Consider the following 12,055-nt stretch of genomic DNA (forward strand, 5'->3'; position numbering starts at 1 on the left):
TCTTCCATAAAACCTTCTGTGGTCACAACAATCTCATTTTCCTCTGAATGGCTATAGCATACATATGTTCTGTACCACTCATCTCTCCTTCCATAATAAGTTAGCATATACTGTTATTTTTTTCTGGCCACGTGTTAACTTACCATGTAATTCAAGTCCCCTGAAGACAGGCACTAAACCATACTTGTCGTCCTAGCTCACACCCATGCCTAAGAGGAATAGCAGTGGTGAAGGAAAGTCCTCTGTCTCAAGGATCCTCTCCAAATGCCATTTCCACTGTTCACCACTCCCATTCCTGCAATGCTTCCTTGTAAAATGACATCAACACATGTTTCTTCTGAGCTCAGAATCTGTCCAGTGGCTAGGGTACTCTCGATTCAACTTTTTTATCTTCTGCTCAATGATGTCAAACTCAAAGAGAAATAAAAGGCTGCTCAGAAAATTACAAATTCACATTCTCTATGTTGCACTGTATTCTTATTTACTTTCATACATGTGTCCCAATAACATGTCAGTCTGGTTTATCTACAATTTTCCTGGCATTCCTGACCTCTTGTAGTCCCCACCATAAGCTTCTCTGCTCAATAACTGTTTTGTATATTACTCAACCTTTGCAAGAGTCCACTGCACAGAAACCTGACAGTTAAAAAAAAAAAATCAACACTTCATTCCACCTACAGAGATCTTCCTCTAGTCCTTCCAATACTCTGAACCTAAGTGATTATACTCAATGTCAGAGAAATCACTGAGGCCAACTTAAGAGTGAAGAGAGAATGGCTGGGCACCAGGAATGATGGCTATGGATGCTGCTCCCACCAGAATGGACTCTTCATTCAGCTCTTCTTTAAGCCTGGAGAAAAGGCCATGATGGTTCAATCAGTCAAGTTAGCCAACACAGCTAGCAATTACATCATCCCCTCTGATCTCACAGCAGATTTGTGTTGTGGGTCCTACAGATACTGTTTCCCCAAATCAAGAGCAAAGGAAGCTAGATCGAACAGGTTAAATTGGGAGGCAGGATGCCATAGTGAAAGAGAGGCCTGCATTTCATCCAAAGACCTGCTCTGCTCCTATTACCTGTATCACTCTGGGCAAGTCATTCCACCTCCTGGCTCTCCTCACCTGAATAAGGTGCCCTCTGTAGACCTTTCTGGTCCTACTTCTATGCTCCCAAAATGCAAAGTACAACCTCTTTCTTCTAACCAAGCACTAAGAGTTGGTGTGGCTTTTCAACAGCAAGTATTCTAGGAAGCCCTTTTGCTCACTGAAACTCAAAGTAGTCGGAAGAAGAGTTCAGAAAAGCAAATGAAGTAGAACTATATACTGAACAGCTCCAGATTCCCACCTCTATTTAATTCAACCAACAAATTGAGACCAATGGACAGTGATGAAGGTCTTGGCCAAGACAGGATCTTCAGCAAAACTAAATGATACAATGACTACTAAGGATAGCCTTTCTCCTATTCATTCCTCTTTCTTGTTTAAAATAATTTGTGTTGGCTATCAAGGATTCATGGAAAGACTTCTCATCTATGGGCAAGAGAGCTCAAAACACCATACCTTTTATTCCCTCTCATGCTTCACTATTCAACAGAAATGTTCAGAAAGGATTCTTTCAGAGTGAGGAAAAGAAAATGAGGCACAGAAAGGGTAAAGGGGTAATCTGGAGCATACAAAGAATCTAAAGAAATTAGGTACCTCTGCCCATTGTGGGTCCTGATTAGGAATCACTGGTTGGAAGGTCATCTACTCCAATTCCTCTGGAATGAGAAATGAACTAAAGACGCTAGTGTTTAAAAAGAGAACTGACAGGATGAGGAAGAAACACTCCAGATGTTGGGCAGTGAGGAGGGGAAAGGACAGGGGAAGTTAGAAATGAAAAAGACCCTCTTTCCTCCTTCCTACTAGGGTGGGAAAGATTATAATTCTGGAGAAGTTTAAGATGTCAAGGGAAGTAACCCAGGTTAAAGTGTAGGGAGATTCTGGGGTTTGTTTCTGGAGAGCACATTTTTAAAAAGATACTATCAAACTGGAGAACTAGCCAGGGTGGAGCTAGGGTTTAGAAATCATCTCAGAGGAGGAATGGCTGAAGGAATGAGAGGTGTTTAGGCCCAGGGAGAGAAGATTTAGGGGATATCCTCATTGATCCTAGAATCCCTGAACACCTGTCACATAGAAATGGGAGCCAACTCTCGCTTGCTTCTACAGGGCAGTTACGAGCCCAGTGACTGGAGACCAAAAGGAAGCAGGCTTTTGCTCAACTAAAGTAATCATGAGACATCTCATCAGACTAAGGGCTCCTCATTCTGTGCTATATTCAAGCAGGGGTGCTCCCTCTCAAACACGTGGAAGAGGAGATCCTTACACTGAGAAGAATGGACTAGGTGATCTCTCAAATCCCTTTCCAATATTAAGGTCCCACAAGACAATTTTTCTCTTCTTGGAGGCCCAGGGGTCTGCCTGACCTGGCCTAGTCTGGCCCAACCCTCAGAGAGGAGACAGAGCTGGAGGGACAGAAAGGATGTCCAAGGGCAGGGAGCTCCTGGCTTCCATGGGCAGAATGGTGCAGCACAAAGGAAAAAAAACAAACAAGTATTGATAAGACCATGGAAGAGGATAAGTTCTCTTAAAGTGTTGGAGAAGGCCTGTTGGAGGTAAGGAGAAATATGAGAGAAAAGATTTAAAGGAAGAAGAGGACATATACCGAAAGGAGAACAGAGCTGCGCCAATGAAAAGGGACTTTAGAAAAAGTTGTGAGAGTTCAAAGGGGTACAGCTTAAGAGTAGAATTCAATAGATTAAGAAACCAAGGTGATGAGGGGAGGCAAAAGTATGGAAGTTGTGAATAATTTTAAGGGAAGAGTGAAAACTGAAAAGAAAATTAACTTGAGAAATGGTCAGAGGGTAGAAGTGGGGGAAGAAGTCCTGGCAGAGAACTGAGAATTAATAAGACTAAATTAGAAAGTTCTTAAATCTTTTCTGTCTCATGTCTGGTAAAGTCTGTAGATTGCTTCAGCATGTTTTCAAATGGATAAAACAAAATACATAGGATTCTAAAGGAAATCAATTATGTGGAACTATAGTTACCAAAGAGTAGAGGGAAAAAAGTTCACAAACCTTAATTTGAGAATCCCTGGTCTAGAAGAGAGGTCTCTCTAGGGGACCCAATAAAGGCTGATGAGGTGGGAAAAAGAAATGGCTAGTAGTGTCTGCTGGAGGGTGGAGGATGATAAGGAAATGAGGAAAAAACTTTTGCCTTCCCACATCCCTCAATTCTTTTCCTTTCTATCCCTCCTAAATTAGGTTTTCAGAAAGTCCTGCCTAGACTATTTTAATCTTCATTAACCTCCTTGTTTCTTTTCTCTTCTTTCTCCAAACCATCTTTCACTTGGCTGCCAAAATAATCTTAAAACCTAGTTCTGCCGCTTTCCTGATCAAAAATGCTCCCAGAGGTCCCATATATACACAGGATCAAGAAGACTCCTTAGATTGGCAATGAAATCCCTCCATAATCTGACCCCCACCTAACTTTCCAGCATTACTTTCTAATACTCTGATCCATTCATTCTATTCTCCAGTCAAATTGGACTATGAGCATACCCCAAATTCTAGAATCTGCCCTCTCTCAGCTCCTGCATCAACCATTCCTCATGCCTAGAATGTCATCCTTCCTCACATCCATTTGTCTGAAGCTCAGTCTTCCATTGACCCTCAGCTCCTCTCTTCTGGAAAGCCTTCTTTGATTTCACCTTCTTGTAAGCATGTACTCCTACCCTCCATTTTCCTTGGACCGTGCCAATTTGGGCACCTGTTTTATCACTCCATTAGAACAAAAGCTCCTTGAGGCTAAAAGCTCGTTTTCCCTCTCTTTCTTCAAGGAATGTCCAAGTACTCTGTCCATCATCAGTGTCTAATAAATGTTTGCTGAGTTGAAGAAAGGACAGGGAGCAAGACCAGGAAAGGAATCCCGACCTTGAGAAGATGGATAGGAGCAGGAAGAAAGGAGGTCAAAAGCTCTGAGGCAGAGAGGTAGTTAAAGGCTTTGGGAGGGAGAGATGGAAGGCTGTTCTGGATCAAAAGGACCTAAGTAAAGATACAACCTGAGTCTCTTTAGGAAAGAAGGTCTGGGGGCAATGGTCTCTCAAAGGTTTCAGGGGTGAGGACGCCAAGGGTGAGCTCATTTTTTGGAAGGAGTTTGTCAGGGATGGAGACTTGGGAACTGATGATGGGGCCTGATAGAGAGCTGGGAAGGGCCCACATAAGGAGGATGGGAAACAGGTATCTGCACTGCTGGGGTGGGAAGGTGGAGGACAAGCACACTGACATCAAGGACTCTAGGGAGCTCTCTGGAAAGATTGTCAAAAGGGACACACTCGCCCCCAAGGGGCTGTAAAAGGTCCATGGACAATTGGATAGATTCTCTAACCAAGGAAACTAACTGGAGAATAGGGAATGGGGGGTCTGCAGAACTCTGTGAAGGGGAAAGAGACAGGCTGAAGGGCATTACTAAAAGGGGCTGAGGGGAATCACTAAGGGGAGTAGGGGACCTGTAAGACCTTCTGAAAGGGGAATGGGGACAGGCTGGGGGGTCACTAAGGGAAGTGAGAGATCTGTAGGACCCTCTGAAGGGGAATGAAGACAGGCTGGGGAAGTCACTAAAGGGGAGGGAGGGTCTGTAGGACCTTCTTTAAGGGAAAGAGACAGCCTGAGGGCCATTACTTAGGGGAGTGGGGGTTGTGTAGGACCCTCTTAAGGGAGAATGAGAATAGGATGATGGTTGTCACCAATGGAAGTGGGGGGTCTATGGGACCCTCTGAAGGGGATTGGGGGCTGGCTGGGAGGGATCACAAAAGGGAGAGGGCCTAAAAGATCCTCTTTAGGAGGAAGAAACAACCTGAGGGACATTACTAAGGGGAATAGGATCGGGTAGGATTCTCTGAAAGGGGAAAAACAACAGGCTAATGGAGGTCACCAACGGAATTGGGTTTGTAGGACCCTCTGAAGAGGAATGGGGACAGGCTGATGGGGGTTACCAACGGAAGAGGGGGGCTTGTGGGACCCTCTGACGGGGATTGGGAACAGGCTGGGGGGGTTACTAAAGGGAGAGGAGGGGACAGGACCCTCTTTAGGGGGAAGAAACAACCTGAGGGGCATTACTAAGGGGAGCGGGAGTAGTGTAGTACCCTCTGAAGGGGAATAAGAACAGGCTGATGGGGGACACCAAGGGAAGTGGGGGGGGGGCTTGTAGGACCTTCGGAAGGGGATTGGGGACAGGCTGGGGGAACTTCTAGGGAGGTGGGGCCTCTTGCGGGAGAGCCAAGGGGGTCCTCTTGGGGGCGGAGTATGGGCCGCGGCCCGGCGGCCGGGGGTCCCCGAGGGGCGGGGCCGCGCGGCTGGGGGGGTCGGGCTCGCGCCGCGCACGCGCGCGGGGGGGCGGGGCCGGGCGGCCTCGCGCCTCTCCCTCCCTCCTCCCCGGAGCTGCGCCGCGGTGAGGAGAGGGTGGGTAGCTGCCCGTCTGTCCCTCCCTTCCTCCCGCCCGCCCGCTCCCCGAAGTGGGGAGGCCTCTTCAGGTCACTCGGGACTCACCGCCTCGGGCCCGCGCCACCGCCGCCCTCACTCGCCTCGCTCTCTCCGCCTTCCCTCCCTCTCTCCTCACACCGACCGACGCCGTCGCCGCCGCCGCCGCCGCTGCCGCCGCCGTCGCCGCCGCCACGCTGCGTCACCGCGCCGCTGCGTCACCCCTCCTCCCTCTCCGCCCTGCTCGCGCCGTCGTTCCGCCCTCACCACCGCCTCCTACTTGGCGCGCCTTTTCATTGGGTGGTCTTTTGCAGATGGACGGCCCGTCAACCAATGGGTACTGCAGAGGTCGGAAACCGAGAAAGGGTGAGGAGAAGAACGCCACGGGGTTAGCTGAAGCGCCGCCGGGGAAGGGCCCGCCCCCAGATCCGGGCGAGGATAGGCTGGACGTCGCATGATTGGCAGATGAGAGGGAAAGGCGGAGGACTGGGGAAAAGAAGGGAGGGAGGCAGGACCGCGCTGTCTGGAGCGTTGCCATGCCAACGGGTCGGGCTGTACTGGGCTTCGGGCCTCCGCCCTGCAGGAGGCGGGTTCAGATCGACGCTTCACCCGCCGGCTCTGCACTCCACACCCCATCTCCTGGACTCCCCTAGCCTCAATATCTCCTCCTTTATTAAATCCCTCTACTCTCACGTTCCCTCCTCCTTCGACAAATCCCTTTCTCCCACACGGACCCTCCCTTTTCAGCAGGTCCCCTCCCTCTGCACAGACCTCTCCGCCTTCAGTCGGGCCCCCTTTAGCAAGTCTCTCTCCCCCTTCAGCCGGCCCCTTTCCCCTAACAGACCCTCCCCCTTCGGTAGGCCCCGCCCCTCTTTTAGCCGGGCCCCCTCCCCCTTCTTCTGGGCCTCCTCCTCCCACAGCCCCTTCCTTTTTAGCCTGGGGCTCCCCTCACTCCCACACCTCTTCCCATTTCTGTCACTTTCACAAACATTTCACTCCTTTGAGGTCTCAGTTTCTTCGTCAGTAAAATGAAACCTTTGGACCTGTGAAGTCACTCTTAGGAACAAATCTATGATTTTATAATCCCTTCCATGAGTCTTTAACCCCTTTACCCAAGTCCCTGTACGCCTCTCCCAGTCATCAGTCCCATACCCCTCCTCACATTTCTACCTCTGTCTTCCCATTCCTTCTCTTCTCAGATGTTCCTCTACTCTTCCCTTATCACCTCCTGTCAACCCTTCAGCCTCATAACACTCATATATCCTTCCTCTTCCCCTTCTAAATCCTCCAATCTCCCCTACATCTCTCTCCTCTAAAATGCTTGCCCCTCATCTGTTCCCCTTCCCTCTCTAATTCCCTTCTATGTCTTCTCCAAATCCCTTTCCCCTAAATCTCCTCCCCCCAGATCCCAGCCTACAATTCTCTCCCTCTAAACCTCCCCTCAAATCTCCCCAAGCCCTCCTCTCCTCAAATGCCTTCCTTCCAAATCCTCATGCCCTCCATCCACCTCTCAGCAATTCCCTCCTCATACATCTCCTCCAAACTCCATCCTCAAATCCTCTAGCCACACACTCGTCTCCTTTATCACACATTTACTCAAATCTCTCCCCAGATCTCCTCCCCTCCGTAACTCTTCTTCCTCATAGCCCCGCTTCCAAAAGTCTCAGTACCCTCTCCCTCTATCTCTGACCACATTTCTGTCCAGTACATCTGAACCACAGATCTCTTGAGAATCACCTCGAATTCTTGTCCATCCCAAATCCCCATGCTTTATCCCATGTTTTCTCCTCCCTTTTCTCTTCATACTATCCTGTCTCGGAGTCTTCTTTTAAATACATTTTAAATACATTTCCCTCAAATCGCTGCCTCATTGTCTGTCTTTCCATGTTACCTTTAAACTAGTTCTAGGCCTGCACCTTATATCCTTTTCCCCTAGACCCCTTCTCTCTCCCATACCCATAAAACCCTTTGCAGCTCTTCCAGTGCCTCTTGTTCTGTATTCATGCCTTCTTCCATCAAACTGCCCCCTTCCCAGCCTTCTCTCTCAGCCTAATTTACCAGCAACCCTTAATTTAAGGATGTGGAGATATTGGAGGAAAGGAAGCAGAACTCAGGTGTGTGTTATGAGAACTAGGAGACAGGCTAAAGAAAGTGGGGAGGGTGTGGACAACAGGTGTTACAATGTACTTGTACAGAGAAATGGGGGTGCTCTGACTTACTGTAGGATCCTGCCTAAATTTCTCAAACCCTTAGTTTCCCTTTAGGTAGACTGAGAAGTTAAGTCCAAGATCTCTTATTAACCTTAGAATTATATTCCTGGAGAGAATCTGGAGCAGGGCTTCATAGTTTTGTATGTCCTGGACTCCTCGGAATCCTGTTTTAAAATTATAAAATGAAATTGGATTAAAAAGGAAAAGCAATTAGATTGAACTAAAGAAGTTTTTTCCATCCAAGTTCCCAGATCCCTTCATCATGAATCCCAAGTTAAGACTCCTTTGATTTAGAGGCTGGAAGAGTCAGTGGATCTGGGAGGACTTCCTGGAAGAAGTCAGAACAGAATGGACATTGGAGGCCTGAAGATAAGGCCTGGAGTGCAGAAGTTGGGGATGGGAAGGAAGTAGGGGAAGAGGAAGTATGACAGGGCTTAAGGGAAGAGGAGGGGCTCGGGCAACAGTTACCCCAGGACAGATATAAACAGGATGTGGTATCGGAGCAGACCTTCCCTTCTCCTCAGAAGGCAGGAATCAACCCAAGGGAGACATCCTTGGGACCATGGTTAGAGTATTTGGGGATGGGAGGGAGGAAATGGGGGAGAAGGTCTGAGGAGGCCTGGGAACAGGCGTGAGGGAAGGACAAGACTGGGGGACGAGAGAGACAGATACTGGGACAGAGCTGTGGGGTCGGGGAGAAGTAGAAGAGGTCAAAAAATGAAAGGGTAAGTGCAGGGGGGAGGAGAGAGAGAAAGAGATGGAGGGGGGGAGAAAGATGGAAGGGGAGGGGGGAGAGATGGAAGCAGGGAGGACAGGACAGGGCAGGACTGGAGAAACCGAAGGAGAAGCTAAGAGATGGGAGACAGCCATGGAGGAAAGGAAGGTCATCGTACATTTATGGAGTGGGGCTACAGAACACACTGCAGTGAGACTGGGAGCAATATGAGGAGAAGGGGCCAAGCTTCCCTGAGCCCTAACTGGCCCTCTTCCCACCCCTGGGGTGCATGGGCAGGAAGGACTCCTGAAGGTTTGAGGTTCAGTGTTGTCCCCCTGCCCTTCTGGATTGCTGACTTCCATTTGGAACCCTCTAAAATCTCCATTTTGGAGAATCCAATTCTTCCCCAGGGTTGCCACATTCTCCTTAATAAGTAGAGGGAGCCAGCAGCCCCCTGCTAAAAGCCCACAGGGTTCCCTCTAGGCCCTGGGGTGGCAAGAGGGGCCCGGTCACCAGCTGCCTCCCTGGCTCCCCAGCTCTCTCCACTGTCGCTCTTTCTGGATGCAGGCAGACTCCTTGGTGGTGTGTGAGGTAGACCCAGAGCTGAAGGAGAAACTCCGAAGGTTCCGCTTCCGGAAAGAGACGACCAACGCGGCCATCATCAGTGAGTGGTCCCCGTCCCCTGGGGGATTGTGATTGCAGGTCTTCCAGCTTCCCTATGGAGAAGGAGAAATTCAAGGGTAGCCTGAGCCCCCAGGATTGGAGACGGAAACCTCTAAGAAATTTAGAGGTCCTGGGTAGGTGGGGAGTCTAATAGTTTCTCTGTCCTTCCCCCTGGGATTCCTCCAGTGAAGGTGGACAAAGACCGGCAACTGGTGGTGATGGAGGAAGAATTTCAGGTGACAAGATGGAGGGGGGGCGGGAAGGCCTGGGCTGGGGCCAGCCAGGGAGGGGGCCCCCAATTCACTGCTGTTTTCCTTGCTATCCATAGAATATTTCTCCTGAGGAACTGAGGGATGAGCTGCCTGAGAGACAGCCCAGGTACTATCCCCCTCCTCCCCGATCCCCTAGAAGAAACCAGTCTTGAAGGGAGGGTCGGGCCTGGGGAAAGAACAAGAGGGAGGTGCTGAGGGCTTCCATCTTTCCCCTCGGAGCTCTGTCCCAAGCTTTTATTTTCCCTACGCCAGGTTCATAGTTTACAGCTACAAATGGCTCCACGAAGATGGACGCGTGTCCTATCCACTCTGCTTCATCTTCTCGAGCCCCGTAGGTAAAGCCTCCTCACTTGACACCCACTTCCATCTGGGGGGCGCAGAACCCCTACACGGACTCTGCTGATCCACCCGTCCCTCCTAATTCCTGACCAGCTCAGGTCCTGAGTCTAACAGTCCTGCTCCCAGTAATACCTTCCCACCTAATCTTTCTCCCCATTAACCAGGCTGCAAGCCCGAACAGCAGATGATGTACGCAGGAAGCAAAAACCGACTGGTACAGACTGCTGAGCTTACCAAGGTCAGGAGCCTTGGGTTCAGAAAGGGGACTGGGTGTGTGTGGGGGGATCCGTGGGGTTTGGGGGCCGGACCCTCAGAGGCCTCTCTGGCCCAGCCAAATGTCCTCCAGAGCCCTAAGCAGGCAGCTCACTACTGCTCTCGGGGCAGTTTGGGGGGTCGGGAGGTTTCCCTTCGGCCTCTTTGTAACCTCCCCCTCTTCCTGCTCTGGGGGCACAAGGAGTAATTTTCCTTCCAAGTGAGGGCACTGAGAGCCATGAGGACCGATGGCCGGCTCCCCTCTGGCCGCCCTCGATCCCCGGGTCGTTTTCTCCGTCTCTCATTAGGTGTTTGAGATCCGCACCACGGACGACCTGACAGAGACTTGGCTTCAGGAGAAACTGGCCTTCTTCCGTTAGCTGGGGGTGTCTGGAGCTGGGGGGATTCAGCTGTCCAAGGATCCAGAGGCGGGACACGGGGGGCCCTGGGAAATTCGATACCCTGAGACAAAATAAACCAGGGAAATCTGGCCTGGTCCCCTTGGTTAGCACGACTCCACCCACGCAGGCTCTGCAGGGCTCCGGGTGGCCAGCAGAGGTCAGTCAGCGATCGCAGAAGGGGAGGCGGAGCGCGGGGCATCCGGGTCCCACTCCCAGAGGCTTGGGGAAAGGACACCAGGTTCCCGAAAAGGGGAGAGCGCCAAAGGACGGGCCACTTGGGTGTTGAAAGGGCAGAGGCCCGTCGATCCAGGAGAGCTGGGAGGCAGAACCCCTGGGTTCCCTAGAGAAGAAAGCTGGGGGGGAGGGGGAAAGGGGGGAGGAGTAATTCTTGGAAGAGCCTGCCAGTCCTTTTAAACTTTTCCTCTTCCTTCAAGGAAGGACTCAGTTTGGGAACTGACGCTCAGGGAAAGATCTTGGGGAGATATGGAAGGAGACTCAAAACCGGCTGTCTGAGAGAGGGAATAGTGCTACATGGAAGTGCTTCCTGCCCTCCAGCCGCGGCCTTTGGGGTCGGGTCTGTGTTCTGCTCCCTCCTTTCACGAGTCCACTTTATTGTGTGTGGGGGGAAGGGGGAATGGGGGGGAGGGGCGAGAGGGGAGGCAGGAAGGGAAGAACCCAGAGGCCAGAGTGCACGGGCCAGGCCTGTGCCCCACCCCCCTCGGAGAGCAAGGTACACCCTGGTCCAGAACATGCTGCTGCTGCTGAAGCTGAGGCCATGTTGCCATGGCAACCAGCTACCATCCCCAGGTCTCCAGGCCAGAGCACTGTGTCTCCAAGCTCCAGATGAGGGGCCTGCACCCCAGGACTCAGGGGGCAAGAAAGGAACTCAACAAGTTCTCTCTGTGTTAGAGTATTAACCTACCTGTCCCCATTCACAGAAGCAATCCCTAAATCTTGATGGGGGAAGAAAAGAGGGGGGACTGAAACAGAGCTCTCCCCATTTTCCTCCAAAGGTGACCTCCCTCCCTACCTCACATCCTTCCTTTCCTTGGTATAGAGGGTTCCTGTGACCTCTATTATGCCCCAAATTTGGGGGGGGGAGGCGGCAGAAGGAAGCACTCGCCTACTAGACAGCAGGGCTTGTCAATCTGGGAATTAGCATGCAAAGGAGGAGGTGGCAGCAGGAGGAGATTAAAGCAGTAAAGTCACCAAACAATTTAATTGCTTCAGGGAATGGAGAATTAGAGGGAGGGGAAGGACTGATCTTCCAAGATTACTCACCTTGCCTGAAAGGAGGATGGGGTCCAAGTGGACCCCATGATAAAGGGGCCCGGAAAGCCACGGTTGGGGAAAGAGAACCAAAGGATCCCAGTGTTAACCTTCTCTGAGTCTTAGTCTCTAGGGCCAAGAAAGCCCCTTCATTCCCAGGTTACTGGAAGGGACCTGGTGGCCTTTGCCATGGAAACAATGACAATGACCTTGGGCCCCCAGCCACCCTTTCACCATTGATTGAGATTTCACAGTGGAGGGGCAAGAGTTTCCAACCCAGTCCTTCCCTCCTCCCCCTTCCCTTTCCTTCCCTTCCTTCCCTTCTCCTTTCCTCTACCATCTCATCCTCACAAAGTAAGGAGAGAGAAAGCCAGGATGGAGATGTTAGTACTGGGGCTCTCCACAGTATAGAAGTCTT

At 51.0% G+C, this 12,055-nt stretch overlaps 2 protein-coding genes across 5 annotated transcripts in view; one reads left to right on the plus strand and one right to left on the minus strand.

Annotated features, from left to right (window-relative positions):
- The window catches only part of SAMD4B (sterile alpha motif domain containing 4B), a 30,117-nt gene extending 22,175 nt beyond the window's left edge, over positions 1–7,942 (minus strand). Inside the window, exons 1-2 of the mRNA XM_051989031.1 lie at positions 7,818–7,942; positions 5,586–5,856 (exon numbers count right to left, since the gene is read on the minus strand). The gene's annotated coding sequence lies outside the window, so the exon portion shown is untranslated. The remainder of the gene's footprint in view (positions 1–5,585; positions 5,857–7,817) is intronic.
- GMFG (glia maturation factor gamma) lies at positions 5,440–10,457 on the plus strand. Of its 4 annotated transcripts, XM_051989039.1 has the most exons (8): positions 5,440–5,498; positions 5,831–5,882; positions 9,009–9,105; positions 9,291–9,340; positions 9,433–9,482; positions 9,629–9,711; positions 9,880–9,953; positions 10,276–10,457. In XM_051989039.1, the coding sequence occupies exons 2-8, from the start codon at positions 5,850–5,852 to the stop codon at positions 10,345–10,347; spliced, it is 459 nt and encodes a 152-aa protein (XP_051844999.1). In that variant the 5' UTR covers positions 5,440–5,498; positions 5,831–5,849; the 3' UTR covers positions 10,348–10,457. The 4 variants fall into 4 exon arrangements, with proteins under 4 accessions (XP_051844999.1, XP_051844997.1, XP_051845000.1 ...); XM_051989037.1 differs by lacking the exons at positions 5,440–5,498; positions 5,831–5,882 and adding an exon at positions 6,069–7,630; XM_051989040.1 differs by lacking the exons at positions 5,440–5,498; positions 5,831–5,882 and adding an exon at positions 8,183–8,291.
- The last annotated feature ends 1,598 nt before the right edge of the window (positions 10,458–12,055 follow it).

The sequence above is a fragment of the Antechinus flavipes genome, chromosome 3, assembly GCF_016432865.1.
Source record: "Antechinus flavipes isolate AdamAnt ecotype Samford, QLD, Australia chromosome 3, AdamAnt_v2, whole genome shotgun sequence".
In the NCBI taxonomy this organism is placed as follows: Eukaryota; Metazoa; Chordata; class Mammalia; order Dasyuromorphia; family Dasyuridae; genus Antechinus; species Antechinus flavipes.